Source organism: Doryrhamphus excisus, linkage group LG23 (assembly GCF_037039965.1).
Source record: "Doryrhamphus excisus strain RoL-2023G ecotype Guam linkage group LG23, RoL_Dexc_Guam_v1.1, whole genome shotgun sequence".
Classification (NCBI taxonomy): domain Eukaryota; kingdom Metazoa; phylum Chordata; class Actinopteri; order Syngnathiformes; family Syngnathidae; genus Doryrhamphus; species Doryrhamphus excisus.
The window spans coordinates 2,741,150-2,766,798 of record NC_136379.1 but is presented as its reverse complement, the minus strand read 5'-3'; the positions used below and the strand labels follow the sequence as shown (position 1 = coordinate 2,766,798).

Sequence of the window (25,649 nt, the reverse complement as noted above, 5' to 3'; positions counted from 1 at the left end):
TGGATTGTGTAACAAGTGACTGGTAGCTTTTAAAGTGACTTCAGTGCAGCAGTACGGTGTAAAATAGTTCTAGAAGCACATTATTGGAGTCCCACACGGTGATACATTGGCCTCCTGTCATATGACTTTTTATGTGACTTGCATTTCCTTATCCAGTCTGCAGCTCGTCAGTCAGCCAACCTCGTCTACAACGAAGACTGCTCGGCTCTTTTTTTTTCTTTCCCTGCCTCCTGGCCATCATGTTCCGATACTTTTCTTTACTTCTTGCATTTGGATGCGGTAAGTTTTTGTTATTAATCGTTTTTCAATGATAATGAAAAACGAAGCCGATTTGGGACACACAAGGAAAGGCAACAGGGATCCGTAAGTCGGCCCCGAGCTCCAGGATGATTTAAACGCACTAAAATGATACTTGTGAAATAACTTCGGCCAAAGATGTATTCTAAAACATTCCTAAAACACCATAATGAAGCCAACATCGAGTGACGCATCAAGGCAGCTTAGCGGTGTTTTGCTAATGTGGTTAGCTCGAATGCTAATTACCGAATACGTCAACATTACAGCATGAAGATTAAGACAAAATGTTGCAATTGCGCTTCGGTGTATGCGTTTAGATGTATGATGTAAGAACCGAAACAAGTTTAAAAGTGGAGTGTATCATTTAAAATTGTGAAAAGCAGTGTTACTGTTAGCGCTTTTACGACGTCACGGTTAGGCTAAAGCTAGTTTCGGAAAGCTAAAAGTTTTAGAGTTAATGTTGAAAAATCATGATCTCGTGTAAGTGATACGTTGTACAAAATGATGCTGTAATTGTATAAATGGTGATTAAAAGACGTCAACATCGCGGTACATTAGCAGTTAGCTTCTTGTAGTTGTTTACAGTTTAGCGACGTTATGTCATGCATTTAGCCGTGTAAGCTAGTAGCGTCATTTTTGGGAGGCTATACTTAAACAACACAAACAAATTCATAAATATTGCCCTTTTTGTTCCAAATTGTTTCTCTTATGTGCAAATGTTGGACTCATTGTCACGGTTCAGCTCGCTGACGCTTATTAACAAAACTGCTACACAAAAAGCGATAAAATAACAATCGCAACGATAAATTTCTTTCGAACCAGCCTGTTTTACGGATCACATTGCCTGTTGGACTGTAACCCAGATATCTTTCACAACTGTCATTACAGCGATTGTAGAAAGCTGTAAAATGTGTAATTCCGTAGAATTAGTTTCAAAACCACAAAAAACACTATTATTTGTATAATAAAAAAATATAGCCTTTATAAATGCGGTCTTTCGTCTACAACAGCGGGTGGAGACGCTTATATACTAAACTGCAGAGAGCTATTGTGTGGTATCCATAGAACTTGGAAAAGGAGCATGGTTAGATGTACATTAGATTTCACCTTAATGCAAAACTTGTTGGGAGCCAAGTTAGCCAGTGGTGAGATTACAGTGATCAGAGCCAAGATAAGGCCATTTCCAATACATTGTACGAATGTGTTAAATATTGCTATTCAACTAAAATGCATTGAATTATTTATTTGTGTCTTCTTAGTAATCCATCCGTCACATGGTACAGAGGTGATGGTGAAGGACAAAGATGACAAGTTGTGCCTTTATGCCAACCTCATGGTCAATTTCTCCGTTTCGTATGAGGCGGCTGACAATAAGGTTAGTTTCTACACTGAGGTTAAAAGTTTTGCATAACTGATACGCAGACAACTCTTAGAATTGATGATGGGAGTTTCTGCCAAGGTTCTTGTAACTCAGCATTTTGCTTGTTGACGTTTCCTGGTGGATATCCTGTCACTGGGCAGATGTTCCTTTTATTCACTGGTAAAATATTGGACCGAAGCCTAAATAAACCCAGAAGACTACAGTGGAACCTGCTCATGCAAATTTTGTTGCAAAATTGTATTTCGTTGTACATTTTATACTTTTTTGTTGTATGTCTTGACTACAATGACAGTAAAGGTTTCATACTTGTGCAAATCTTTCTCCCGGTGCCCAACAACCTTTTTTTAAACAATGGATGCATTTTGTTAGTTGAGGCGGGAAATTCTATGCTGATGCTCTTAACTTGAAGCCTACTTAATAGAAAATCACTTTGTGCACGTTTTAACACTGCAGCTCATGATTATATTCTTAATTGAAAAATCTGAAGCTTGTTGTTTCAATTAACTGAGTAATCAGTTAAGCCCGAGGCAGATCAAATCAATATAAACCCAACACAGTTAGTGGTTTGGGCAGCAACAGGCAAAAATGTCAATCACTCCTCACCAAAGCCAAAGCTGATGGCCAAAACGCTAACGCTAAGCTCTACATTCATGGTTGACAAAGGACAGTTCCAAATATTTGCATTTGAGATGCTGAAACAGGATATTAATTTTTTAATTAAAAAAAGATGACTTGAATACCACAATAGTTGATGAAATAGTTATTAATTAATCGATGAATCATCAATTTCTTGATTATTGCAGCTCTGCAGTGTAGCAAGACAGTAGTTGCATTTTACGCAGGCTTAGCGATGAGGAGGTTGACATAAATGGACCGATTTCTCATTGAAATTACCTGAAATTTTTGGTTTCTAATTTTATGCGGACAGAAGCGGTCAACCATGAATATCAATGTCAACTTAATCTGGCTTTTAGAAATAATAACAACACGGTGGACTGGGACATAAATGAGTTGTTGACATAAGCAGGGCCGACTGAAGCAGATTACACTGTACTATTACTACTACTAATAATTATAAAACTTTGTTTCTTCTGGCCTCAGAGCAATACAGTGCAGTTTGAGCTTCCCGCCAATGTCATGTCAGATGGCAGTACGTGCGAGGAAACCAGCTCCACGCTGCTGCTCAACTTCGGAGCGGGCCACTCCTGGAGTGTGAAATTCACTGCCAACGGGAATGTGTACCAGGCAGACTCCATCACGTTCACCTACAACCTCAGCGACTCCACCATCTTCCCGAAGTCTGTGTCAAACGGTAATGCCTCCATTTCACTTTACAACGAGTATATGGATGTTTGCTGCTAAGTGCAAAGCCTTAGGTATGACTGTATGCCTTTTTCAGACTTTGTATTAGGGTTGCGCATATTAATCGATTAGACGGCAGGGCTCCAGACTAACCATTTTTGATAGGACCACAGTGGGCCCCAAATTTGAAATTTTAGGAACGCAAGCAGAAAATTTAGGGGAACATAACGAAATTGATTTGCAAAGTAAATATTGACATTTCCTCCCATTTTAACTACAACTGTCTTCTCTAACCACCCTTGGGTGCAGCTTATACATTACCAGTCCAATACCATCCTCGAGTCGCACACATTGACCTGCCTTCTTCTTCTTCTTCTTCTGTGTTAATCTACATTCGTCTTCTTCGTGCATTGAAGGGGACCTCTTATCACTTTTTATTGAGTTATGGACTCATAGCGCAGCTACACACAATAACCTGCACAGAAAGCTTTCTAGATCTTCCAGAATCAGCACTTAATCCAGCTGTATTTCCTTGGCTTTCCAAAACAGTCTGTTTTTATTCATTCCACCAATGGCCCTCCTCTGGGCACGCACACTCCGCTGTGATTGGTGCATTTAACAGCTTGTACAGCTTTTACCTGGGCACGCCCATATAAGGAAGCCCGGCTCACTGTGATGTCTGTGACCCAATGTTAGGAAAAAACTCTGAGACCGAGCATTCAGAGCCGTTCCAAACTTCTTTCAGGGCTCACTTCCAAATGCTCATTATCAGAATGCGATAGGGCTTTGAATGCAGCGATTGCCAAACCCCTTCGCCTCAAATTGCTGCTGTCCAATCCTACGATTATGCTGCGTTCAAAACGGCTCTGGACAATAGAGGCTAAATTTATGAAACCGGGGGAAGACGTCTTAGTAGACAAGGGTCTTAAAAACAAGTGGCGCTGGGCGTGGATGGAGGAAAAAGGAGGAGATGGCAAGCCCTCCCGGAGTTGGTGCCAGAAGTTCAGGGAGCCAGGTGTATGTTTTTGTGTGCTGTGGTCCAAGAACCTAGTGTATTCTCTAGGGGTAGAGCCGAAACCGAATACAGTACTCGGAATGGCACAAATAATGACTTTATGAATAATTAATTCGAACAACAATTTTCTAAATATTTGTATTCAGGAACAATTAAAACATGTTAGTAAGCTGTGTTTCTTTGTGAGACTCTAGTGCATGCGGGGGTGAAGACAGAGCGACATAGAGCAGTCTGCCTGTTCTGGAAACCAAAGTTTTTGGGTTCCGGGGGGAGTATGCAAGTTGCAAAGCTGAAACATAGAGGAGGAGGAGGAGGAGACGGGGGGCTCAACTTGGTCACCTCAACTGGGTTTCAGATGCTATGTGTAATAGCACAGTTTGACCATGAGATGATTCCGTTGTGCTGCATTTAGTTGCTATTTACTTCTGCGGTTGAGCGTTCTCCTGTTGGCTTTGTTACCATTAGCTAGCTAACATTAAGGCGGTTAAGTAAGTAAGGCTTGGGAACTTGTGTAGAATTGTATGCACTTCTGGGAGGTATTTGATACGTTTCAGTTAGTGTGGGGTTCATGTTCACAATGATATTTTAGTAGTTTTTGGTTCAGCTATCCATAAGGTTAATTTTTTTCCTTACAGGTTCATTGGTGTATTTATGAAAAAAACATTGGTCAATTTATTTATAATAATAATAAATATTATTAGTATTTTTATGTTATTTAAATAATTATTATACAAATGTTGAACACCCCCAGTATGCTACTAGTGCCAAAAAAAAAAGTACTCCACCGCCACGACAGAGATGCCGGGCATGAAGTCGGTGTCTGCACCCTCGCACATACAAGCCGGTTGCTAGGAGCAACAGCCACATCTGATACAACGACCCTGATGACCGATCATGTTTGTGATTTGAAGCGTTTGCTTTTTCATCAACCGCTCTTGGATCTGTACCAAAAGGTTTCCGTGGATAAAAATCGTTTCTTTTTGTTGTTTTTTTTTGTTTTTAAAGCCGACGTATATTATAAGCACTGTGATTATAATGTGTGTGGGCTTTATTTATTTATTTTTTTTAAGCCTCTGTACTCTGTGTCGATGCTACTGACCCCGCCTCCAACCACTGAGACGAAGAAACTGACAAAAAGGCCTCACTCTGTTCATGCCTGCTGTTGTTCTATGGAACAAACGTGCCAAGGTGCTGAAACTAATGCAGAGTGAGGCATTGCTTGTTTTGTCATTTCTGTTTTTAAAAGTCGCATTTGGAATCTCTGGACCAGTGGCAAGGCAGATTAATCTGGCTGGCTAGCTAGCTAGCTAGCTGCCGTCGGAGAGACAGTGAGAGCAAGGTAAAATGTGCAAACAAAGATGGCAGAAAAGTCTAACTGCAATAAGATCCAAACGTGAGCAATAAAACACATCCCTGGTCAAATCAATACAGGACATTTTTTATCTGGTTGCACATGCACGAGTAGATTAAAAAAATGTACTCGCAATGTATCATATTTTCGTAGCAAAATGCAACCATTTAGTCACAGTGTGGTGGCCTGCATTGTTAATTCATTGTTTTCTTGAGCAATTGTGATAAATTAGAGTGTGATACTTGGTTCCAACCAGCAGAGGTGCTGTTGATTTAGCTCTGCTTAGTTTGTAGCCTGAAAAAGAACAGGATATTGACAGAGGCAGCATTATTTGTAACAATACAATACAACACCGGTAGTGAAACAGGAGTTAAGAACATTCAAAGAGTGCTTCCCCTATTAAAAAAAAGTATTACATAATATTAAATTATTGGCTTTCCCCATAATGAAATACATTTCACAGACACAGGAAGCATCATTAGCACATTAGCAACATGCCATGCCGGGTTTTGGGCAGCCTGCTTGGCTTTTGAATTAGTTTAAAGCTCTTTGGTAAGAACAAATAGCACACAGGCGCTCTAAGACTTTATGTTCACACAAAATATTCACACTTTCTACAATGGACATAAGTGAACTAAAGTGAACCCTCTTAAAACAGCAAGTTTTCCTGACGTTCCTGGAGGGATAATAATGAAAGTCAGAGGGGAAATGCATCAAATATCAAATGCCCATTCAGCACATTTTGACTTGTATTTGATCACTCTCCCTTGCCAAAGACTTCTAAACATGTCCTATAGGGCATTTCTTGTGCACATCCCCATTCAGGTCACCCCAAAGATTTTCCAACCCCTCTGAAACTGACCAACAATCTTGAAGTGCTCTCAGTTCACTTTTGCTTGTTTCACTGTTTAACGTGAGCACAGCTTGAATTATGATGCTGTTGTTCCATTGTGTTGGCTGCGCTCCCTTCAGAGCTGAAATGGACCAGAATGACAACTAGCTCCACTTTCAAACAACTTTCCATGTGAAAGGAAAAAAAGAACAAAGGTGCTTCTCTGCTGTTTCACTTTTGCTCAACATTCAGTTGACTTTAACCCTTGACTCTGTTTTTTCTTCAGAAACCGTTTCTGTGACCGTGAGGCCTCACATCACCGACGTCGGCATGGACACCTGCTACTCCTGCAACAGCAAAGAGACCATTCAGGCCGAGTCGGTCAATCAAACCCTGTGGAACATGCTCATCCAGGCTTTCGTCAGCAACGGCACACAGAGCAAGAACTGTAAGAAAAAGGCTTGGCCTCACTTAGTCTTAAGTTGTACTCACACCCGGGCAATCCTTTCATGCTGAAGGCACAAATTTAACGTGATAGTGCACTCAATTGCACCCAGGCGTGGCACAATTGGAAGACGTGGTCTCATGCACGTCATGATTCCATGCACATGCAGCAAAATGATCAAATGACCAGAATGTGGCAGCTCCTTACAGGCTATTTAATGATAACTGACACAATTCACTATAGAAATAAAATACAAAGACTCAAAATGATGAAAAATGATGAAAAGTGAAACCCACCCACAACTACATTTGTCTACGTAATAAAGATCCCCTGTTTTAATTTAATTAAAAGACCCCCCTCCTAATTGACTTTGTCAACCTTATACAAAATAATCAAATCTGAAACCTTGTACAAAATAAATAATCAGAATGACTTTAAGTCTGAAAATGTTTCACCCATTCAGAGAAATTAAAATTAAACAGCAGGAAAGATGTGATGGGATAAGTGAACATCACATGGCAGGAATGCTGTGTGTCAGCGCAGGCCAGTGGGGGCCATGAGAGGGAAGGGGAATCAGTCCAAGTCCATCATCGTACGGATGACCTGGTGTGAGCACACCCTTCATCCTCCTGACTGTTAAAAACATTCACCTCCCTCTCTTCCTTTTCCGCCTCGCAGTGACCACCTGTGCTGCCGATCTGCCCACCCCCGCTCCCACCACGCACAACGCCACCACAGTAGCTCCCGTCACAAACGTCACCACCCCTGCCCCTCCTCCTACAACCACACCCACTCCAACCATGCCCACACCCTCCACCGGGAAGTACAGCATCAAACCGGATGACAACAGCACAGCCTGCCTGTTGGCAAACTTCGGCCTGCGAATCGGCGTCAAGCAAGGAGAGGTTTGTATGATCCTTCTTTAAACACCTTTTGGAATGGAGCTAATTAATGAATGTCTACCCCCCCCCCACCCCCCCCTTCATTAGAAGTATGAGGAGATCAACCTGGACCCCAACAGGACCACTGTGTCTGGATCGTGTGGTGGCAACAGCAGCGAGCTGGTGTTGGTTTCTAACACCATGACCATCACGTTGGCATTCACTAATGTGAGTACTCAATAACAATTTCTTTTCTATCAATTTGCCACCTAATAAATATATAATAATACACATATAATCATAAGAGTTTGTGCTCTTGTTTAGATTAGGGATGCCACAATTCACATTTTTTAGCTTCTGATTTTATTTTCTTTTTGTTATTATTTTTTTAATAATAAGCTTTCATTACAAACATGAATTTGTGGAATTTAATATGGTTATGAAAAGAGCTTTTCAAAGCATTAAGATAATGCAATCAAAGTATTGCTGAAATTACAGTAAAGTCTTGTTATATCGATATCGGTTAAAACAAATTACTACTTATTACGATACTATTTTCATTTTCCGGCAAATTTCTAGTATTTTATGATATAATTAGCTCTGTTAGTACGATACACGGTTATTATGACAATCCGGTTACTACGATGCCCTTTTCATCTCCCGCCAGCCAATTTGGTCTGCTTATATCGATACAAAAGCAGCTTAAATCAATCTTTACTTAAGGATTTCAATACCAAAAAAGAACACGGCGAACGGCTGCTTCCAGTCAACTTTATTTTTCACACTTCCACCACCAGAGTGCAGCACACACAGCGGAAAACACCCATCCCTCGCGCCTTCCGCCCACTTTTAATGCAGTTCGGCGCAGGATCGGATATATGGATAGTCCGGTTATATCGGTATTTTTTCCGACTCCCGAAAATATCGATATAACGAGACTTTACTGTACTTTATTACGCAGCATGACCAACAATATTGTTTGGCTTTTGGAACAAACCTCTGTGAGTCAGGTCCCTTATCTAATCGAAGATAAAATTGGAAAATACGTTTTAGGGCGGACTAATCATTTGACATGATTATAGGTCAATTTGTGGTGTGATTTAGAATATATAATTTTATTTTTTAAACAAACTAGTCTCTTCAACGCAATAGTAATTTATTGACGGGCTATAGGTATAAACACCCAGCGGTTACACCAGCACTTCCCATGCGAGCTCCCCGCAACATGACACAGCAGTTCGGGCAGAGTGGGGGGGGCTACCAATGTACCTACGGAGCCTCATACCCAACGTCCAAAGTGAAACGAGCTTCACCACGGTACACCGCAGACATGTCTGCATGTTGGTGTTGCATTTTCTTGTTTGAATGGCAACCGGTTTTGAAGTGCGTCGCCTGTGCTTGTGATTAAGGAAGATGTAGTCACCCATGCTATTCCGAATGCACTTGGAAGATATTTTTTATGACACTCTTGTTTACAAAGACATAGGACAAACGGCGCTCTTATGTCACAGGGCGGTCACGGATGTGTTCTAAAATAAAGGTGCTTCTCGTACTTTTTCACTCTGAACCTGCACACTGTCGTCGGACATTGTAAAACGTTGCTTACATTAAAGCCGTTAAACACAACGTCGTGAAAATATGCTCACCGAGTCCGCGTCGCACACACACTAACCCCTGCCAGCTTCCAAGCTCTGCAAGAGGACATGAGAATTGGTGTTTATTGCCATTTTAACTTAATTATGATTTTTTTCCCCATGATTGAGCATTCTATCGAGTAAATACTTCCCCACACAAATGTTTCTTCTCCTCACAATGACGGCATTTGATTCAACCTAATGTATATGTCATTAATTTGGCTTGTTTACGTTTATCATTTACACCGGTCTGAGTCATTTTCCTATCATTATAGAAAAAATATCGGCCAACCCTACTTTTTAGCAACGCAAAAAACATGGTGGATCATGACTTGAAGAGTTGGCCCACATCAGGCTGACTCCAAGATGAGGACTCCTCTTCCCCTTCACATGTGATTTGTTTCCTCTTGACAGGACACCAAAAAATTCCGCCTCCAGGAAATGAATGTCACCGCAACACTGAGTTCTGGTAATCCAAGTTATTTCAACTACTTTGACCACATATCTTGAAATGAGACAAGCATTGATCTGCATTTTTTTCAAGGCGCGGCCTTCTCTGAGGGGAACAGCAGCCTGAGCCTGTGGGAGGCGTCTGTGGGCAGCTCGTACATGTGCAACAAGGAGCAGAACTACACCATCACCAGCCAACTTAGCGTCTTCACGTTTGACCTTCAAGTGCAGCCCTTTGGAGTGAAGAAGGGCCTTTTCAGCACAGGTACTTTTCTTCTGTTGTGATCTTTTGTCGTTTATCCAACTATAATGTCGTTATTTAATTCATACAATATTATATTGTATGAATGTATAAAGTCACTGACATCTCATAACATTGATCGACAGATTGTGCACCGCCACTAACTACAACGACCATAACCCATTACAATGCAAGGTCATGGATGACGACAGTGTACCCCACACTACATCTATGTTAAATAATATGAGGAGTACAGATACATTGTAGTCATAAATGCACAAAATTAAAATATATCTTAAGTATTATGCACACAAAACATCTAACACAAGTAAAAATCCCAATTGAAACAGGTATATTTTTTAAATGTTTTTTTTTCATGGGTTTTTATGTGGCCAGTAAAATGTTTTGACTATAAGAGTTTTCAGTACATCATGTACAATATACAATCATGGTCACACAAGATATTAATTGAAATGACAAACTTGTCCTGCATCAATTAACAATATTTAGGTGTCACAAATTTCACCACACAGTACTGGCTCAACTCTACTCTGCCCAAGTTGCCTTGTTTTGGGGCAGTTTAGCCACCTTCCATTTAAAAATAATACTTTGGGAAGCTGTAAAAGCACACCAGCAGCACCCAAAGCTTCAGTACACTTGGAACACTGACTGACCTGATACTATAGTTCAGAGGTAGGGAACCTATGGCTCGGGAGCCAGGTAGGGCTCTTTTGATGACTGTATCTGGCTGTCAAGCATTTCTTACCACAATAAAAATGTATTTTTGCTAACATTTTAAAGTAAACATCACAGAAATAATATTAAATTAAATAATATTAAAAATCAACAACTTTTTTATGCATTTTATTCGTCCATCTATTTTCTACTGCAATACGGCCGACCATATCCATCTTTCTTGAAGATACAGTGCATCCGGAAAGTATTCACAGCGCTTCACTTTTTCTACATTTTGTCATGTTACAGCCTCATTCCAAACTCATTTCCGGATGCACTGTATTTTCCAGGTCAAACACCAAAACTCGATTATTACTGGGTAATGCGGTAGTCTACTCGGTCATTGAGATGTCAACATGTAAATATAAACTTTTCTCCTTTAGTCAAATAGTCACCTAGCTAAAGATGGCCAAAAGAATGAAATATACTGAGTATGGTGCAAAATTATGCAGCAGCAGAAGTTGTATTAATGGCAACAAGTATTTGATTTATTATTAGACACTGCGCTGCTCACGAAAGTGTGCTGGCCACACCCCATTGGCGTGCGGTAGTGTGCCTGGTCTACACAATTAGAGCCCATTATATCTAAAACTGTTGGTCTTACATAAAAATGCACACATTTTATTGCATTCAATGTTTAAAAAAATGTATATGGCTCTCACAGATACACATTTTAAAATATCTGGCCTTCATGGCTCTCTTAGCCAAAAAGGTTCCCGACCCCTGCTATAGTTGAAATAATACAATTTGATGATAGAAATATTCCCAGTGCCGTTTGACATTTGCCATTTAAAAATGAGATGATTTAAAAATGGGGTGAGAGGAGTAGGTACCACACAGTGGATGAGGGATAGAAATCTGTGACGCGCTCATTGACTGACTCTCTTTTCATCTGCAGCCCATGAGTGTCCGTTGGATGACACCAGCATCTTAATCCCAATCATTGTTGGCGCTGCTCTGGCTGGCTTGATTGTCATTGTAGTGATCGCTTATGTGATTGGTCGAAGAAAGACTTATGTTGGATATCAGACCCTTTGAGAAGCCACTTTGCAGATCACTTATCAAATATGGCAGGGAAGCCTGGTCCTTGGATTCATGTGCAATGAACTCAATTGGCTCTTGACAATTTACCCCTCCTTCAGAAATATCTTTTCTTACGCCTGTCAAATAAATTGAAATCATGATGACATGTTAAACATGCACAAAGAGCATTTCTGAGAGTCTGCAGGGACAATAATGTTTTTTTTCCCCCCCAAGGACCAAACTTGTCTGCACCACATTTTTGTTTTATTCTGTTTTTGTTCTCATTCTCCAATATTAGTTTTTTTTTGTGAAGGAGCAAATGCAAAATGTACATTTGTTGGTGTGAACCCATGTCAAATATAATGTCATCAGACCAAAGGCAAAATCTTTTCGGCATATATATAATAAATAACATGGCGCAGTAGGGACTTTGTTTAGATGCAACTTTACAACCTTGCATTTGCTCTGCTGACACTCTTCTTTTTTGTTTCCTTTGACATGATTTCATCTCTTTGCACCTTTCATTTGACATTTTCTTCCTTTATATTTGTTTGAGTTAACATGCCCATAATCATTTACACTGAAGAAAATGAATATTTCCTTTAGAATTTAGATGAAAATCCTTGACTCCAGTATAAAAAGATAGTTCAGTTGTCTTTGCTAAAACAGTCATTAACCAAGGGAAAGTGAAAGTGTGCACTGTCAAGAGTAGTGAAAGGAAACATTAGCCAATGTTTGGCCCTGCAGAGCGGGAGCAACATTAGATTTGTGTTGGTTTAGAATGTCTGACAGACCTTTTTGACAACCCCCCCCCCCCTCCCCCCTCCCCAGAAGACGTTTTGATGTGTTACGCTGAGAAAAATCTGGAACAATCAAACCATTGCTGAGACACATCACAGCGTCTGCTGCTAAAAGGGTCTGTGGACACTTGCACACGTCAGTCTAAAGAAGTATTTTCTGTGCTAGACACTAGTTTCTGAAAAGGGAAGCCATTGTGTAGATACTTTCATTTAAAATAGATTTTCATGTAAATGCACTAAGATTATGTTGTTTTTCTTTGCAATTTGTACTTGGAAACCATGTCACATGATGATGATGCTAATGTGCTGTGTTCCAGGCTCTGTAGGCTGCAGTCAAGTTAATATGTTACCTGGTCATGTGACTGCAACTGTTGCATTAGTCTCATTTGAGTATCGTAACATGGACGAATCCCAATTTGAGATACAGCAACACACAAACCACTTTTCACATTGAAACTGTGGCACAATTCTGGTGACCATTCTCAAGATTTGGGATACATTATGATGAATTGGAAATATAGACAACTTTTCAATAACACTATGACAACAAAAACATCCTATTTTTGTTTCTAAAATATTATGGGGGTTTCTGTGTTGCACCTGAAGCCAAAATGTTGGTGTGATAGCATCCTCAATCATCCTCATCCATCAGAGGCAGCACTGCAGCACTACCAGAAGCTCAGGAGAACAGCAGCTTGTGTCTTTTTTCTTTGCTTTTCTTTTTGCGTGTGTGTTGCTCTTTGGGTTTGGTGCTACAAAGGAGTATTAATTCCAAATTGAGAGGCAAAGTTACAATAAAAATGCAAAAACAAGAACAATTGGAATTGTAAACTCACAAAGAAAAAGTCAAACAATTACTGGAATAACTTCAATTGTTAGATAATGAGAAAAGGTCTGAATGTTACAAGAATTTTTTTCTTGTATTTCTCTGAAAATATAATGAAATTGTAAAATTTGGGGGGCTGCACGGCAGTCGAGTGGTTAGCGTGCAGACCTCACAGCTTTTCTCCGGGTACTCCGGTTTCCTCCCACATTCCAAAAACATGCTAGGTTAATTGGCCACTCCAAATTGTCCATAGGTATGAATGTGAGTGTGAATGGTTGTTTGTCTATATGTGCCCTGTGATTGGCTGGCCACCAGTCCAGGGTGTACCCCGCCTCTCGCCCCAAGACAGCTGGGATAGGCTCCAGCACCCCCGCGACCCTCGTGAGGAAAAGCGGTAGAAAATGAATGAATGTAATATTTGGCATTATATTTGTACGTTTAAAAAGCTTTTCTTGAACAATTTCAACTTTATTCTCATTATCATTGCTGTTTTTTAGGCCTAATACTCCTTTGTATGTTTGAACTGGGGCAGCAGTTTGACTTTTTTTGTGGTGTTTTTTCGCATTTTAAAATGTTGCTTACCCAGGACTTGGTGTGTGTGTGTGTGTGTGTGTGTGTGTGTGTGTGTGTATACGTGCGTTTCAGCAATCGCAGCAACGCAAAGGGGAGCTTGTCACCAACTGCCGCTCATGTTTTCAGCTTTGTGTCTGTCTCAAGCAACATTTTCTCACTTTGCCACAAAATCAGCCACCACCGTATAAATCGTGCCTTTGCTAAGTATAAGCACTCGTGATTCATTTTAATGAGCTGATATTTGGCTTATTGTGATGAGAATTATTCCTCCCTCGGTGTCGCACAAACAAAGGGAATCTGTGTGATGCTGTCACAAACTGGAATTCACAGACTTGGTCTTTTAAAGATTTTTGGAATTCATGCAAATAAAAGTGTTGCTGTCCTGGCTCATTTGAGTATACATGTATTTATTTGACTAACCTCCCATTTGTGCCCGTAGTACACCCTCTTTTCCTTACTTGTATTGTTATTCCCTAAGACGCTGACCTTTGCTCTCTTCACTCTCATCTAGCTGAGGAATGCCAGATGGACTCGGAGAACTTCCTCGTTCCCGTAGCTGTCGGAGTTGCCCTGCTTGTTCTCATTCTTATCGTTCTGCTGGCCTACTTCATCGGGAGAAAGAGAAACATGGCCAGCGGTTACGAGTCTTTCTAGGCACTTTTAGGCTCCTCATGATTTTTCTCTTCATTTCACCCCTTCTTTGAACTCGCAGAACCGCTGCCTGTGTTCCTCTCTGTCAGTGTTGCTGTTTGGTGTTGGCATTTCGATTTTTGTTCTGCATCTTGACCAACTACTAATGGCCTAAATTTGACATTTTGGGAAAGGAAATATGATTTTGTACCTAAAAGATGAGGGATACCAATCATATACCAATCGGACAGTTCATGTAAAATGAGCTTACTCTAGCTCAGCATAATTGGCATACATTTTGCACACATCTTGAATGACTACCGATGGCCTGGATTTGACATTTTGGGAATATAAATATGTCATCTAGCTAAAAGATGAGGGATAGCGCGTGTGCATGGACAGAAAACGTAAGTTTATTTTATCTTAGCTTATCGTAGCATTTAGCTCAGCATGATTGCCATTAATTTAGCACACTGCTAACGCCCTTGGTTTGACATTGTGGGAATACAAATGTGCCAAAATATGAGGGATACCACTCATGTCTGGACAGTAGGTGAGGCCTTGATTTAACATTTTGGGAATATAAATGCTGAGCTAAATTTCCAGTCTGATTTAAAATTTTTCATCATGATCTCCATAGATGTATAGCTTTTTATCTTCGTATTAGCGCCAAAACCAGTAAAACAAAATGGCTGCCCATAAATGTGACAACTGCCAGAACCTTTACACTAAACCAAAATATTAAACACTTACTTTAATCATTTAGCTGTGCATAATTCTTGGCTTGTAACTTTTTTGACTTTTTGGCGGTTTAGTTGTGAAATTTTCATTTGTCATTGTTTTATCCTAAGCTTAGTAATTTTAGCAGCTATAGTCAAGCTAAATGTCCGTCTGTCAGTGCTTCTGAAGTCGTTTTACAAGCACAAACCAGTAGACACTAGTTGGTTTAACATAAATGTTGATTTTAAGTCTTTATACGGGTTATGTTAGCATAACTCAGGGCTAAATCTGTGGCAGTTAAACTAAATATTTATGTCACTACAAACGCTATGAACACCTCTAAAGTACACTCACATTAACACAATACCAAAAAAAAGCATAGTTTAGTATGTTAGCTTAGTACGGGGTGTCTAAAATGCGCCTCGTGGGGCCATTTGAGACCAGTGACAGTAGTTTTTATTGGCCAGCGGCATATTCTAAGATATAATTTAACAAAAAAATAAAAAAGTAATTTTTAAGAATCCCGATTTTAAGTGTCAAAATATTAAGAAATCTAATGAGAAATTGACTTAATTTTATGATAGTTTCCTCGTCATATTACATTACTATCTATTTTTAGTAGCATAAAGTTGGAATCAAGAAAATAAATTTTTTAAAGTTGTAGTATTATGAAAAATATAAAGCTGATTCGGAGAAACAAAACAAAATAAGTTGTATTTCATGGAAAATTAGCCTCGGGAATAAGTCATAATATTACAGGAATAAAATCATAATATTACGGAAATAAAATTTATGAAGATTATCAGGGATGTCCGATATTGGCTTTTTGCCGACAACCGAGATGCCGATATTGTCCAACTCTCATAATGTATCACATGACATATCTCCTGTGCTGCAATGAACACATTGGGTGTTGTATACAGCATTTTTTAAATATCGTTTTTCACAATCGGGAAAAATCTCATCTCAATATCAACCGATAACCCATTTCATGCTGGTGTCAGGCCAATTATTATCAGACATCCCATATGAAGAAAGTTAAAATATTTGGAAAATAAATAACACCACGTGGCTGTCAGTGGAAAAGGTTTGGACACCCCCGTTCATTTGAAGACTTTATAAAAAGGTTATATGAGGGACTATTTGTTGGCTGCTGTGCTGATTTGTTATCATATTTTTACACTATTAGGCACTTTATTTGCATACCAATATAACATGTTCCATGAATAGAGTTTTCCCCAACATGTCAAATGAGTCTTTCTATCCGTCTGTTCCTACCGCCTGTCTGAAATAAGAAATGTGAACTTGAATTCTTTAGTGATATTTCCAGGCATCTTCTCACCGCTATGAAGGTTTTTAACATTCCTTGCTTCCCCCTTTTGTCGCCGTGCCCCTGACCCCCAAAAGCAAACCCACCACTAATCTCTGCTATCTCTTGTGTGTGTCTTTCTTTGTGTGCTTATCAGCTGAGGAATGCTTCCTGGACTCTGATTTGAGCTTTTTGGTGCCCATTGCGGTGGGCGTGGCCCTCAGCTTCCTTATCGTCCTTGTGCTTATCTCTTACCTGATTGGCCGGAGGAAGAGTCGCACTGGCTATCAGTCTGTATAAAGTGCTTCTGGCCTCTCACCCCCCCCCCCCCCCCCAAAAAAAAAAACCTTTTTCTCCCTTCCCCATTTGAAAATGTAACCATGAGCTTATCCCACCGTCATGCATCCCAGCTGCCGCCACGCTGGTTGTCTTCTTCCTTGCCAGTGACTGAATCAAACTACAGTATTCCAATGTAATCGTGCATTCAAACCATGCACTTTAAAGTTGAAGACGAGTCGAGACTGCATGTCCAGCCCTGAAACAGAGCCCTGTACAATAATAATATACATGTACATGTACATGAACCTCCTGTATAGAATGAATGAATGTACATGCAAGCTATAGCACATTGACTTGAATGGCCGTAAATCCTGGGTTTTTCACTAAATACACACAATATTGACATGAGAAGGGACACTAACACTTTTTACATTTCATTTTATGCTAAATAGCTCAACTTGTGGATTGTTTTCAGGCTTTAAACAGGCTCATTACACACAGAAACACACACTGCTTGATAGTTTTTTGGTGGGATCCTCAGCTTTGCACAGTCGATCACTAACCATGCCCCCCCCCCCAATCAACAGTTTTGTGCCTTTCCGTTAGATCACCGTTCAATTGCTTTGCTCGAGAAGAATGTCACGTGATGAGCTTACTTCAAAACACGAGTTGGGATGGAAAGGGGAGGGCGGGACGAATGAAATAAAAGTTTGGTTCTTGTTTTGTAGCGCTGTCCTTTATTGTAGAGTTGTGGCTCCCTATTTTACTGCACACCAGCGGTCTTGTGACTTGGCTTCAAAGGTTGTCCACTGGCTGTTTGACTTTGCTTGTTTAAGGGCGTGAAAATGTATAAAATAATAGCGCTATGACAGCTTCCACTTTTTGGAGTACAGAGGAACCTCACCTTAAAAGTGTACAATTTGGAATTTGTTTCTGTAAAGATGCACAGTTAAAGTCAGACAAAATTAGTTGTGTGCAACATTTAATGATGATAACTGTCATGGAGTATTAAGAAACCATTCAGATGCATCTGCAATTTGGTGGAAAGGAGGCTCTGTGCATTCAGCAACAGTTAAAACCTTCTAAATCCTAAAATGACATGGCATTACCAAACGTTGCTCCGTTCATCTGTGGGAGTGGGGCGCTTCACATTTATAGAATTTAGTCAAACATGTAATGAAAGAGGTCTAGTGGTTAGCGCGCAGACCTCACAGCTAGGAGAACAGGGTTCAATTCCACCCTTGGGCATCTCTGTGTGGAGTTTGCATGTTCTCCCCGTGCATGCGTGGGTTTTCTCCGGGTACTCCGGTTTCCTCCCACATTCCAAAAACATGCTAGGTTAATTGGCCACTCCAAATTGTCCATAGGTATGAATGTGAGTGTGAATGGTTGTTTGTCTATATGTGCCCTGTGATTGGCTGGCCACCAGTCCAGGGTGTACCCCGCCTCTCGCCCGCACACAGCTGGGATAGGCTCCAGCACCCCCGCGACCCTCGTGAGGAAAAAGTGGTAGAAAATGAATGAATGAATGAATGAATGTAGTAGAAGGACAACTGTTAAACAACCTCAGGTCAGGGGGGTCCCAAAACCCCCAAAACACAAACATTTCCTCAGTTTGATCCCTGTGTCCCAGTATGGTAATGGTTTTATTTCATTTGAACATGCATCAGATTACAATTGAGTGCATCCCATAATCAGTTCCCAGTTCCATATGAGAAGACTGTAAACACGTGATTGATGACATTGTCCACCTTGTCGTTTTCGGAATTGAGTTCATGAATTGAGATTCATCCTGAGAAATGGCCGTACAAAGGGAAAGAGTCAAAACAACAACAAAACCCAAAGGATTTACAAATGTTATGTACACAAATGTCACTAAGGGGCGTAGCCCAACCCCTTGTGTGATGATAACCATAGAACAGTAAAAGGTGTTTATTGCAATGTAGGCCTCGTCTCGCCTCCCAGACACACACCATCATCTTCCCTCTCCATGCTTGCCACCAAGCCTGTCTTCCAAGAGTGAGACTAAACGCCACATTTCAAACAGGCCTCATCAAAGGGTGAGTATTTTATTTTTTCATTCGTATTTGGTGTTTATCTTCTTTTTACACCGTGACGAGTGTGAAGGTCTTACTCAAAACCAAACCTGTCTGTGACAGTTTTTACCCTGTAACAGATGAATGCTGATTCTAAGCATGTATGGGAGGTCAACCTGTGTTTTCCACACCAAACTCATCCAGGCATACCCTTATGTATCTTGTATTGTGCAGTGGGACAGTATTGTTGAAAGTGTAGGTTATGTTGCTTTATTCATGAAGAGGTTTTGTTACACAGTACAGACAGTAGCCATGGTGATTATGATTATCCTAAATAAGGATGCCAACTCAACACAATATTTCATTAATTTTTAATTTGGCACACAAAGGTTGACCGTACATCTCATTGTGTTTATTACAAGAGCTATAACAGGAATAAATACAACATTGGCGTCAGGTTTAGTAGCACATTTCCGGATGTATTAAAGACAGAACAGAAAGTATTTTCAAAAGTTATATATATATGTATATATAAAAGAAGGCATGGAAAAAGTACGATTTTTCACTTGTTTTATGTAAGTAAGTACAGTGCATTCATTGTTTGCATGATATTCCTTCAAATATACATGTTTTAAAAATATATGCACAAAATATTAGTACGCGGTCACACAAAACCATTCTAACATATATATAAACAGTATACATATGTTTGTATGTATGTTAGTTATACTTGGATTTGCATAGACACCAAAAAAAGTCTTAGTTGGATTAAATGTACTAATAATTAACACAAGGCATGTGAAACTGAGTGTAATTGTGCTTGTCGTGGTACACTTTAGGTCTGAAGAGAATAATTATATATGGTGGACAAAAAAAACCAAACCCTAACCATCCTGTGCCGTCCTGCAGGTCCTATGCGCCCACCTCCAAGGAGAAGGTGACGCTGCCAAGGTAGCGGTCGGTGGGCGAGTCGTTGATGATGCCCTTGCCGTTCAGTTTGCACTGCACTTGGATGTGGGTGTCGTACTGCACTCCTACGAAGCGCACGGCCACCACTGGAGATGAGTAGTTCACCTGAGGGAGCCGCATCTCACATACATGAAGGTCATCACACTTTTGCATTTATCAACAAAAATGGCGCTTACATGTCGTAGTTTCCCATAGTAAGGGTAGTACTTCAGGTCAAAAATACTCTTAGGGAAAAACTGTAACTCTCCCAAGGCTTCTGGTGGTCCTTTCTGGAAGAAACATGTGACAATGCATAGAAATTATAATCCCGTGTAATACCACCCAAATATGCTCCCTCGTGGCTGTAAACAGCACTGATTGGGCGCTTGGTAAGTGCTGTGATCTTCCTGCAATCCGATGCTTGTGCAGTTCACTATGTGTCAAAAGTTGAAAAAATGAAACGGAAATCTGCATCAACAATAAGTTCAATTTTTCATCATTTATAATAATTTGACCTTGTTTTCTTGCCACTGTAGTAGTGTTTTTATTCTACTAGAGTCCGTGTATTAGCAGGAGTACTTGTGCCACAGTTTGCCACCCAATAGTATACATTATGACTCAGCCGTTAAATATCAAATATATCCCTAGATATTAAATACGGTATGTGTGTGTGCCACATTACATTTACTGTATGTGATCAGGACTGGAGCACCAGTCAAATGTTATTGATCACTATGTGATACTTCACAGATGGATGGACAGGCTGATGGCCGACCTTCACTCCACACGTCACATTTATTGGTTTCCCTTGGCCGGGCAGGTATCCAAGAATCTAGAAGCAAAAACAGGACATTTTTAAGTTAATCCCTCCAATTGCAATTGAAGCAGTTATTTTCTTCAAATAAAGCAGTTTTGGGAATAGAGTTGAATTTGAAGTAGCCCAAACAAAGCTACGAGTACAACTAATACCTTGTATTTCAAGTCTCAACTTCTTCTTCATTACCTAAAATGGGCACAAGGTGTCACTCTGACATCTTGCAACAATAATACATTTTTTCATGAATGAAACAAACATCAAATTTGCTTATAAAATAAACAAACATTTGAGGGATTTTGATGCATTTACTAGCATGTTATGGATTTCCTTCAGTGGGAAAACGTCTGAATCTCATTCATCAAGGTCACATTGTATTGCGAGGTCATTCAATTGATTGCAACTGGACTGTTGGGGTTATCATAAGCTCGAGTCTGAGAGCTCGGTGCAAGATCCTATCTAGTATTTATCCACTACAGCAGGAGGTAGGTCCAGACAGGAATGGTTTGCTCTTTTGTGGTATCCAATGACAATCGTTGATTGAAGGTCGATCGAAGGTGATACCGTATCACGTTCGTTAGCATCCCATTCGGATGTAAGGTTAATTGGGAAGGGATGAAAGGACAGCACTGTATGTGGGAGAAATAATAATAACTACTTAGCTTCTGAATGTAATGCTGACATGACATCATAATACAGGGTTTTATACTGCAAAGGCCAGGAGATGAGCCAAAATGTGCTTTAAGTGGAAGTCTGGCCAGGAAGCTGTCCAGATATTGATATCATATGATGATTTGAGGGCACTTTTTTCTGTGTCAAAATGCATGATTCCTGTATAAGTTCCAGGCCACGTTTGCATATTCCACACGTGAACATAAAATGATCACCTTCCTGAAGACCTCATCTTACCCGGTTCATTCGCAGGAGGATGCAAGGCCTCCCCTGCGAGTAGCCGTAGTGGGGGTCCTGCAGGCCCGAACATTCCCCCAGCCAGGACCTCTTGAACTGGCACGCTTTCCTCTCCGCGTCCTCCTCCAGGTCTTCCTGCATGAAATACCTGTTGTGCGTGCAACGGATGTTCTTCCTCTCCTGCGCACCGTCGTTGTACGCTGGGGGGGGAGAAAGTGTTAGGCCGACGGGGGGAGGGCGGCATAAATAAACCTTTGCTTTGCCCTGCCAAGTCAGCTTGAATGCATGAATAAAAGGGGAGGTGGAAAGAAAACCCCTGCATACAAAGAGGCTTCCCTTCCCAGCATGCAGTGCAGGAACCAAAGAGAATACAGGACAAAGGTACCGAGGAGGATTAGCCAACGGCAAGCCCGTTTCCTTTTAACTCTTCCCAGCCCTCCCAGCATCGCACACTCACGTCTCAGATATTCATCCATGGACCGGGCGTATTTCTTCCACGATTTGCGGTCGGAGGCGTTGAAGGCGATGTCGTGGCCTTCCAGATGTGGCGCCATGGTCATACCTGCCAGTGGACACCCACAGACAGTCAACTGTGACGAGACATGAGTGGATGTAGACCAGGGTCCAACACACTACTGCTGTCATATCTTTCAACTGCCATTGTGCTATTGCACAGTACTTCAACTTAAACCGAGCTTTTTCTTTGGCTTTTTGCACCACTTATTCCAAAATGAATGAGCAGAAGAAGAGGAAGAGAAGAGTTAAGAGAAGGCAGGAGTGCACAGGAAGTTATGTGAAGTACTCACGTTCAAAGCCAACATATGTACATGTTGCAATGCCTAACTTCTTTTTACACTTCCATTTCAAGGATTAAATGACACTTTTATGACATTTACGTTTGACCTTGGATCGGATTATTCGTATTTGCATAATCTAGCGTGGAATCATGTTCAACTTTACGGTTGTGAGCTTCTGTTTACCTGGTGGCATCACTCTGTCGTTGTAGGTGGGATGGTAGGGACTAATGGACCACATGAGGCAAAACAAGCAGCCGCCAAACATGGCTGCCAGGAAGATGTAAAGTGCAGCATAGAAGAGAAGGATGAGGCCTGAAAGAAAATGGACGAGGTCATTTAGTACTTTCAACAACGCAAATCACTGCTTATTTGTTACAAAACGTAATCATTGAAGTCAAATCTTTGCAAGCTGGTAAACACGGCAAACATCAACAGAGGTACATGTGGCGGCTGCACGGCGGTCGAGTGGTTAGCGTGCAGACCTCACAGCTAGGAGTTTGCATGTTCTCCCCGTGCATGCGTGGGTTTTCTCCGGGTACTCCGGTTTCCTCCCACATTCCAAAAACATGCTAGGATAATTGGCCACTCCAAATTGTCCATAGGTATGAATGTGAGTGTGAATGGTTGTTTGTCTATATGTGCCCTGTGATTGGCTGGTCACCAGTCCAGGGTGTACCCCGCCTCTCGCCCCAAGACAGCTGGGATAGGATTGTTGCTAGGCAGAGTTTGAACTCTATAATCTTGGAAGGAAAAGGAAGAATTGCACCACCTGCTGGTTCTGATAGGGCACCGCTTCTCATGCCTCCTCATTGCTGTGTTGTAATGAATTGTCTTTATGGTCATTTGTATTAATAGTGATTAATCATTCATTCTATTGTCTATGATGAATTACTTTCACATTACTTTATTCTCATTCATATAGAGTTTTAAAAACCGAATTTGAGGGAAAATATACATTTCTTTTTTTTAATGACAGATATTTTGCTGTGTGGGCATATTCCACAGGTCGTACGAACGCTAAAGCCACGTCTGGTGTCCCCCTCGGGGTCCACAAAGGCCTTTCTGTTCAAGCCCAGTGAGAATTCTTCCAGCTGTCTTTTCACTGAGGAACACATTGAACCTCCGGTTGACGTCGTAGTGAAGGTCCTTTGCAGCCATGGAGGCCCGAGCCAGCTCCAGGGAGCAACCAATCAGCCTGCTCTGGTATTGTCCTCTCCTACTCTCGCTCACTCACTCACAGGGTGTTTTGTGGAGGTGGGGGCTGGGGGGTTATTTGGAGAATACATGGGCCCCATTTCTCCTCAAGGGTGCTCTGGCATGGCGGCACGGCGGCACGGCTGGGATGCAGCATTCCTGGATGTTAACTTCTAGGGTTTCTTAACATTTGAGGTAAAAAGCCAGCTGTGCACGTGCTAAACGCCCGCAGCAAAGCTTCAAATCGGACCTGATGAGGAGATGCGTGGATGTTGGCCTGCACTGAGTGGGGACGTGCATGCATGATGAGTTCAGTGTTTGAGGTCGCCGCGGCCTGGGAACAAGGATGTGGAGGGCATGCTAAGATGGAGATGGAATGTCATTTCTGGCTAAAGCGAGACTCGGAGCAGCGTGCTCCCGCTGGGGCCCCGCGTCCCCAGGCGGCCTGTTTTTGTCGAGAATTGTCGGTGCACCTATGTAAACACTGACCACACACACACACACACACACACTTGCAGCACTAAAGACACGTTTCCCAAGGGTAAAGACGTTTAAAACACAGCCGTTTTTAGCCACAATTCATACATGCGACATCGCTCAACTCACTCCAGCTCTTTCCCGAGCGGCCCATGAACTCCTTGGTCTCGGCATTCCACAGGTACGTTTTCAAGTCGCCTATCTTCTGGTGCAGCGTCCTTCTGGGCAAGGGCCTGCGCTTCCAACGCTCAAAGTTGAGATCTTCCTGCTCAAGAGGCTGATGCTCGGCCAGCTCCTCCTGCTCCTCCTCCAGCTCCTGCCCATGCTTGAGGATCACCTTTGGAGGCTGGCGGAGAGAAGAGGGGAGAAGACGCTCAACGCACATTGTCCTCGAGGAAAAAAAAATAGATTCAGGGAATTCTGAGCGACATATGAAGACAACCCAACACTTCACTGCATGCTAACGATGTGCTGCTATCCTCTCTGCCTCTCGTTTCATGCAGATGATAAAAAACCCTCTGGTGACCTTTGCAGCCCTCATTGGGAGAGATGACCTCCCCTTGAAGCAGAACCTCCTGCTTCTTCTGTCCAGATGTCTGGACTCCTAGCCAGGACACACGCACCCCAGAGGGGACGCAATGTGCAAGTAAGTGTCCCCTCATAGTCGCAACATTTAGCAGCTTTTTTAATAATGCCTTGCAAATTAAATGACAACAACTTTTTGCATGCTTTTTATGGACTTTTTGCACTTACTGGACTTTTCGGGAGCGGAATCTCTTCAGCTCCTCCCTCTGTGGAACTGGGCTCCATCTTCTTACCAGGGAGAGAAGGTCAACTTCTACATCATCAAATGTGAACATTTCCATCAAATATTACACAGAAAAACAGTTATACAATCGTAAAAAAAAATGCCGTACCTGAAGTTCTTTTTCGGTGGAATAGCAGATTAAAGTGTGGAAAAAAAAAACTTAATAAGGAATTTTTTGAAATGCTGTTTGTCAAAAGTTTTGGGGGGATTTCATTAGAAAGTTTTAGTGCTACGGAGAGCCTCCTTCAGCTAAACGCCCAACATAGTGAATGAACTCAGGACGGAGAAACATGGGGGGTGGGATACTTCCTAAGTCCTTTTTTTTGGAGGGTTCAGTCCACATTTTGGCAACGCTTTGGGACCCGGCGCTGCATTCTGCACACGCACACCATCACTCATTGTGTGCTAAAGCAAGCCTGAATGCAATATTTATAGCTCATTGCAGCACAAAGACACCGCCAGCTTTGTCCTCCTGTCCAAGTGATGTCCAAGTGATGTCCAAGTGATGTCCAAGTGATGTCCAAGTGATGTCCAAGTGATGTCCAAGTGATGTCCAAGTGATGCACCTGAGCAAAGACTGTCGCCCCAAAATGTTGATTTTTTTTTTTATCTTAGTCTCTTTTCAGCACAGTTAATGACACCACAACACGTATTGTTGCAGGATTTCCACTTGCACAGCCTTGTTGCAAAACGTCCAACATAAGTTCAAGGAGTCCTTCCACACACACACACACACACACACACACACCCCTCACTGCCATCTGCACTCCAGTCACGTTGAGCTAACTGTGTTAGCCGGGGTGCAAGTGTGAGAGGAGGACTTTTTGTTGGACCGTTTTACATGAAAAGAGACATTGTGCCATGGAAAAAAAAGGATTTTGGTTATTTGGAAGTTGGAAGGTGCATACGCGCGTGCTTCTTTGTGTGGATGTTCTCAGCGTG

At 41.5% G+C, this 25,649-nt stretch overlaps 2 protein-coding genes across 5 annotated transcripts; one reads left to right on the top strand and one right to left on the bottom strand.

The window, feature by feature from the left end:
• The first annotated feature begins 112 nt into the window (after positions 1 to 112).
• Positions 113 to 17,451, top strand: lamp2 (lysosomal-associated membrane protein 2). 3 transcript variants are annotated; one of them, XM_058076598.2, is made up of 9 exons: positions 113 to 279; positions 1,557 to 1,672; positions 2,780 to 2,990; positions 6,465 to 6,626; positions 7,302 to 7,528; positions 7,613 to 7,732; positions 9,553 to 9,607; positions 9,683 to 9,853; positions 16,603 to 17,451. In XM_058076598.2, the coding sequence occupies exons 1-9, from the start codon at positions 240 to 242 to the stop codon at positions 16,743 to 16,745; spliced, it is 1,245 nt and encodes a 414-aa protein (XP_057932581.2). In that variant the 5' UTR covers positions 113 to 239; the 3' UTR covers positions 16,746 to 17,451. The 3 variants fall into 3 exon arrangements, with proteins under 3 accessions (XP_057932581.2, XP_057932579.2, XP_057932582.2); XM_058076596.2 differs by lacking the exon at positions 16,603 to 17,451 and adding an exon at positions 14,298 to 14,644; XM_058076599.2 differs by lacking the exon at positions 16,603 to 17,451 and adding an exon at positions 11,463 to 14,176.
• Positions 17,452 to 19,128: 1,677 nt separating this feature from the next.
• On the bottom strand, positions 19,129 to 24,987 carry atp1b4 (ATPase Na+/K+ transporting subunit beta 4). Of its 2 annotated transcripts, none has more exons than XM_058076605.2 (9): positions 24,817 to 24,987; positions 24,653 to 24,709; positions 24,029 to 24,245; positions 22,412 to 22,540; positions 21,889 to 21,993; positions 21,432 to 21,631; positions 20,484 to 20,540; positions 19,906 to 19,998; positions 19,129 to 19,834 (listed from the first exon to the last, which is right to left on the bottom strand). In XM_058076605.2, the coding sequence occupies exons 2-9, from the start codon at positions 24,707 to 24,709 to the stop codon at positions 19,673 to 19,675; spliced, it is 1,020 nt and encodes a 339-aa protein (XP_057932588.1). In that variant the 5' UTR covers positions 24,817 to 24,987; the 3' UTR covers positions 19,129 to 19,672. The 2 variants fall into 2 exon arrangements, with proteins under 2 accessions (XP_057932588.1, XP_057932587.1); XM_058076604.2 differs by having other exon boundaries at positions 24,653 to 24,737; positions 24,817 to 24,986.
• Between the last annotated feature and the right edge of the window lie 662 nt (positions 24,988 to 25,649).